Genomic DNA, 6,496 nt, shown 5'->3' with positions numbered 1-6,496 from the left:
CATCCTTGTTGAATTTCTCCTTCAAATTCATAGGAGTTCTTCATGTGAAACTTTTATTCCATTATAGCTTTGCTTCACTTTCATTCCTAGAAAATAGGACATCAAACCAAGATTTGTCATCTCAAATACTTTGAGCATTTCAGCCTTGAACTCTTCTATCAGTTTCTCATCACTTTCTGTGACAAACAAATCATCAACATAAACATATTAAATAATTAAATTTGCATTTGTTTCTTTTACATATAATATGGCCTCACTTGAACTTTTAACAAAGCCAAGTTTATAAAGATATTCATTAATTTTGTTATATCATGCCTTGGGAGCCTGTTTAAGACATATAATGTCTTCTTTAACAAGTAGACCTTCTCATCTTGCCCCTTGGCTTCAAAACCTTTTGGTTGTTCTATAAAAATCCTCTCATGTAGAAAACTATTAAAAAAAATAGATTTTACATCTAACTCATAAACTTTTCAACCCTTCTATGTTAATAGTACAAGTAACATTCTAATTGTATCAGGTCATGCTATAGGTGCAAATTTTGCTGAGAAGTCCACTCAAAACACTTGAGCATAATCCTTCACAGCTAATCTAGCCTTATATCTATTTATAGAACCATTTGCATTAAGTTTGGTTCTATAAACCCACTTGACTCTTATAGTCTTTTTTCTATAAAGGTTTGTCCACCAACACCCAGGCATCAATCTTTTCAATCTTTCTAAGATATTCTTTCATTGCTTTAATTCATTCATTATTTTTTACTACCTCTTCAAGCTCTACAAGCTCACAAATAGCAATGTTACTTCTTTCATAAACATCATATAAAGATCTTGTACCTCTGACTGGCTGATTATCAATATTGTCATTAACAACTTTCCAAGTTGATGATTATTCTTGTTTCTCTTTTGGTTCCTCCCATTTCTATTGTTTGTCTTCCATAAAGTTATCATATCTTCTTACCAAAATTTTCCCATTTTGTGGTTGGAAAATTTTGTAGGTTTCGGATAGACTGTTGTATCCAATGAATACTTTTGGTTTAGCCTTTCTATCTAGCTTGTCTATTTTAACCTGTGACACATAAGTAAAACAAAGACAACCAAAAGTTTTAAAATGTTATAGATCTGGTTTGTATTGAAATCGAGCTTCAAATGGGATTCTTTTTTGTAAAGCACTGGTTGACATCATGTTTAACAAATATATTATTATGTTTGCAGCCTTAGCCCACAATGTCTTTGGCATCTTCTTTTCATGCAAAATGCATCTAGTAATCTCCATGATGCTCCTGTTTTTTCTTTCACTTACACCATTCTGTTGTGGTGTGTATGGTGTTATAAGTTCGTCTTCAATGCCAAATTCATCACGGAATTGTTGAAATCTATCACTAATATATTTTTTCTCATTGTCAAACCTTATAGTCTATATCCTATAATCACTTTGATTTTTCACCCATGTTTTATTCTTTCAAAATATATTAGCAACCTCGTATTTTAATTTAAGAAAATAAATCCAACAAAATCTGGAATAATCATCTATAAAGATTATATGGTATTTACTACCATTTAGTGAAGTGAAGTTGTTCTTTGAGGACCTCCAACATTTGTGTGCACTAGTTGAAGTTGATGTGTTGCTCTCCATACACTTTAAGGAAAAGGTTTTCAAGCTGCGCAATTTGTTAATCTATTATTCAGCCGTGAAACATCTCTCACAAGATTATGTCTATGCATGTACACAAGTCCAGAATGATGAAAATGCCCAAGCTTTCTATGCCACAATTCTTCATTGTCTGTATTTATGGCGAAAGCAATCTGCTCCTTCTCCGCAAGGTTTAGAGCAAAATCTTTTGCTCTCATGTTTACCTTGAATACGTTTTGCCTTTATTATTTTTTATCAAACACCATTTGTTTTCAAATATAACTTTGAAACCCTTTTTTATAAGTTGTTTAACACTTAGGAAATTTTAATCAATATCAAGCACATATATAACATCATAAATGTATTTCAAATCTGAGAGGCTTTCTGTAGTAACAATTCCTTTGCCTTTGACTGAAATATAATCACCATTTTCAATTTTTAACTTTGGAAATAGTGGTTTTGTCAAGCTTCTTGAACAGCTGTTGCTTGTTGCAAAGCATGTTGCAACAGTGCATATGGTAACTGGTGCCCTTCCGTACGAACCAGCCCCTCACACACAAGCCATCTTAGACAGGAGGATGGTGAAACGAAGAAATCAAGCTGCCACTTGAAGGGTCTCTCTCCATCATATGCTTTTTTCGGAGTTCACTGATGACCTTTGTCTAAGGTTTCCACAATTCTCCCTCGAGGACAAGGTCGATTTGAAGGGGAAGGGGTTTGAATTTTGGAGAAGAAGAAACAAACCATAGGGAGACAGAGGGATATTAGTCTTGAATTAATATGACCGTTTCTGAACAGCTATTAGCTACACACCACACAATGTTTTATTTGGTTTTATTTTCGTTGACATAAGATTAGCACTCTTGCTATATAGTCTGTAAAAGAATAGACAAAGGGGATAATGAGAAAATGATGAATTAGCAGACTCTACGATCTCTCTCTCTCTTCTATTCTTCACTAATATGTACACGCCATTACTGGATCTTGGCTATCAGCCATGTCCACCACTAAAGCCCCTCTGGGTATTATCCAGACTTGCTACGCTTTGTTGATGCATTCGCGATACGCTCCTGAATGGTCTCTGTGTTCGCAGATGTGATTTTGAACCCATAATTAGCCAAGCTCCATTAAATGAATTGCATGGACTTGTGCTGGCTAAGGTATAACTAGAACATGTGGATTACTCATTCTACTAAGATTTTCAAATATACTTTTTGTTTATAAACTTAAAGTTCATTTCATTGTTCACGAAGAGGAGCGAGTATCGAAATTCCAAGTCCAAGAAGTCGTCTATAGCGCAAGCACAATGCAGTAATGACCAGTAAAAAGAATGGGACTTTCAGTGCTTTTTGCAATAGTTGTGGGCTGATCTGCACCCCTTAAAATGTTCAAAAGACAGGTCTTTCTTTAGAGAAGAAATCAAGACTGGTGAGGATTGTGAGATTCTCTATGCTACGTTCATGAACCTGCATGCTTAGCTGTCTATGGATGAGCCAAAAGTGATTTCCACAGCTCCTGCAAATTTTACTGCCAGGTAAAATATTGCTGGAAAAGAATATTTCCTGAGGTAGGCTACATGAAGTAGCCTTTTCCATCATTAATCCCCTGTAATTCGAGGTATAACCAACGTTTTTTTTGGGACGAACACAAAGTTTCTTATCTATAGGGTTTTTTTTAGTATGAATCAATTACTGCAAGGATTTAATTAATGGTGCCTGCAGGCCAGTACCTTTTTATATTCCAACTGGTACTGATTGATTCTTGGAAAATACTAGAGGAAGTTAGGAAGGCAGTTTTCACTGATTGGGCATAGGATAAGTACCTGGATATGCTTTCCAATTTCTTTATTCAAATAAAGTTCATTATCATTGCATTTTTGGTCGCTAATATGGTGAATTTTAGAGGAAGTTGTATATAGAGAAAAGAGTTTGAAATAACAACTCTTCAAAAATTGGCTAATTTTAGCTCTGAATAACTTGATCTGATGATGGTGTATGTTATTGTAATTTTGAAGAAATCATCTAAAGATTTTAAACTAAGAAAGAGAGCAAGTACCTGATAATGCCAGGCTACATGTTACAAAGGCAAGATGCCAGACAACAGAGGCAAATACGCAAATCAATATCTACCTCAAAGACATGTTGTGATGGTTGTAAAATAAACCACCTAAGCCTTGATCCATTCAATAAATCTCTTGAAATTTTGATAAGAACTACCCCCTTCTATGATACTATTCATGACAGTTTCCTTGAGTTCCAATGATGTTGCTTTAAACTCTTCATTACTCAACAGTTGCTCCACCCTGTTCTTGATTTCTCCTCTTGTTATTATCCCATGTTCATCCTTGTTAACTCCTAATCCAACCTTCCAAATATCGCAAATGTAGCTTTGATTAAAGAACTGGTCAGCAAAGTAAGGCCAGCACAGGAAAGGTACTCCATTGCATACACCTTCAATGACAGAGTTCCATCCACAGTGACTCACAAAACAAGCAACAGAAGGGTGTGCCAGCACATTTTGTTGTGGTGCCCAAGTCACTATCTTACCCTGAGGGCTCACTCTGTCTTTAAATTCTTGTAAAAAAGCATTAGGTGTTCCATTGGTTATATCTGGCCTTGAAACCCACAAGAATGGTCTATTAGTCAGATCCAATCCCAGAGCCAATTCTTGGAACTGGGTAGGGCTTAGAACAGTCGAACTTCCAAAAGCAAGATAGATGACTGATTTTGGTGGCTGCTGATCTAGCCATTCCAAACATGTTGAGTCCTCTTGCCAGAAGCTCCCTACTGAATCTCCAAGTCTGTTGCTAGCTACAAGTGGTCCTATTGGAATGATGTGTGGAGACAAGTTGAATGCTCCAGGCTCAAGTTCATAAGCTGAGTTGCACAGCAGCCATTCTGTTAGCTTCATGTATTGGATGTTCTTAAGCATTAGTGCAAAAAATAATTTCTGGGAATTCATGTTGCCAAGACAAGCCCATACGAGCTGTGCTGTGTTTATCGCAGGCATGGTTGGTGAGAGCATAATTGTCTGCATTTTCACGGGGGTTCCTGCGAAGAAAAACTCAATCATGATGCCAATTTCATGCTTCTCTCATCCGTACAGCTAAAAATCAAGCAAATAATTGACTATTTGACTTGGTGAATTATCTTAGAGTTTAAAATAGCATGCCTTTTCTGTTACTTTCTTAGCATGGAGCTCTCTATCCTAAAAAAAAGCGAGGGAAGCTTCAAGTGTTACTGTTGATAAAATTGGATAGAACATCTCATCGGGACAGACAAAAAATGGTGATAGAAAGAACTGACCTTCCTTGTCTATGATTCCGTCTTCAATCAGTTTTGGGATGCTGAATCCCTGGACTAACATTGCAGCTGCAGCAGAACAAAAAGCAGCTCGCTTGATCCCCTTCTTCTCTGCAAGTTCCAAGGCCCATCCAATAGTCTGATCAGCAAGGATGCAACTGATCTTGTCACTGTCCGATGCATTAATCCTTTCTATTAACTCCTCTATTTTTCCTGGCATAAGCCTCAGGAACGTTTCAGATCTTTTCCCTGGCTTAAACCTATCCTCCCCAGATTCCAGACCATCAGAAAACGAGAGTAGATGTATCAAATCTTCTGTATCACCTTTCACTTTCAAACCCGTTGCATTCCTGATACGCTCTTCATTGTGTTGTGTGTTTACAAATGTGATTTTGAACCCATAACTAGCCAAGCAGTGTGAAAGCTCCAGTAAAGGAATTATATGGCCTTGCTCTGGATAAGGTATAACTAGGATATGTCGACTGCCCATTCTAGTTTATAGCTCTTTTGTCACTGCTTAAAGTGATTTTGAACTTGGAATTCATGCCATTCTTCAGGGGCCTGGAAAGAACAGGCCAGTAAGTTGACACTTCTTCTTCTTCTTCTTCTTCTTGTATATATCTTGTTTATTGGAATACATTACTATTCCCTCATCACCTCCCACTTAATGAGATGTTGATGTTTTGCTTTGTTTATATCAGATTAGTTTGGTGCGTTGTCTTTCCAAAATATTGATTAGCTTTCTCTATCACAGGTGGTCCTGATTCTTGCCTAAATACCTGTCCAAGGAGCTATTTAATACTGTCTAGGATTTATCATTTTGCATTTGCCATTTAATGTAATGTCACCTCACTGCAAATATATATATATATATATATATATATATATATATATATATATATATCTGTGTCTGTCAGGATTGACAACGAAATCCTCTGCATTATTTTGCATTCTACATGAATTATTGCACCTACGTATATTTATCATTTTGCATTAACTAAACAGGGATGACAGTAATGGAAAATTACTCAAGAGTCTAATCCTTGCATATATTAGCAAAAAAACTAAACAGGGACGACAGTAATGGAAAATTAAACAGCTAACATGAGCGCTGCATATGCAATACCCATGTCAACATATATATATCAGGGGAAAACAAAACCCTCGATACATAACCTATCAATAACAACAAACAATGAATGCTTTACGTTTTGTAAGGGAGACTATATGGGAGAGGAGGAATTCAAAAGGAAAAAAAAAGAACATAATGTTAAATTAAGGAGAATTCATCAGACCTGCAATGGATTTCTAGCTTCTCATCTGATGAAAGCTGAGTAATAAAGCAGATTATCACTGCCAAGAGTGACTTAGGGCTTCTTCTGATATCATTCTCTTTAGATTTTTCTAGAGCTTATTGCACAGCCTTCATGATTTTTCATGCCAAGATCGTTACAAAACCTCCTTAGAAGTTCACTTGTATCCATTTCCAGTCCTAGCGGCCTCCTTAATTATAATTTGTGTACCTTTATTTCCTTCATTGATAATCCAGATGTAGCATTACATAT

General features: G+C 36.2%; 1 protein-coding gene across 1 annotated transcript; it reads right to left on the bottom strand.

The window, feature by feature from the left end:
- Positions 1 to 3,657: 3,657 nt before the first annotated feature.
- On the bottom strand, positions 3,658 to 5,668 carry LOC133698895 (UDP-glycosyltransferase 83A1-like). The gene is made up of 2 exons (XM_062122000.1): positions 4,935 to 5,668; positions 3,658 to 4,679 (listed from the first exon to the last, which is right to left on the bottom strand). Exons 1-2 carry the CDS (start codon positions 5,419 to 5,421, stop codon positions 3,796 to 3,798), a joined length of 1,371 nt encoding a protein of 456 aa, XP_061977984.1. The 5' UTR covers positions 5,422 to 5,668; the 3' UTR covers positions 3,658 to 3,795.
- Between the last annotated feature and the right edge of the window lie 828 nt (positions 5,669 to 6,496).

Source organism: Populus nigra, chromosome 7 (genome assembly GCF_951802175.1).
Source record: "Populus nigra chromosome 7, ddPopNigr1.1, whole genome shotgun sequence".
Lineage (NCBI taxonomy): Eukaryota > Viridiplantae > Streptophyta > Magnoliopsida > Malpighiales > Salicaceae > Populus > Populus nigra.
Note: the sequence above shows the minus strand (reverse complement) of the source record. Positions and strands in the feature narration are given on the sequence as shown.

Bases quoted from the DNA above. Each gene is read 5' to 3' on its own strand.
- LOC133698895 (XM_062122000.1), bottom strand. From the start codon at position 5,421: ATGGGCAGTCGACATATCCTAGTTATACCTTATCCAGAGCAAGGCCAT. The intron at 4,680-4,934 runs GTCAGTTCTTTC...TTTTCTTCGCAG, and splicing joins CGGAATCATAGACAAGGAAG to GAACCCCCGTGAAAATGCAG.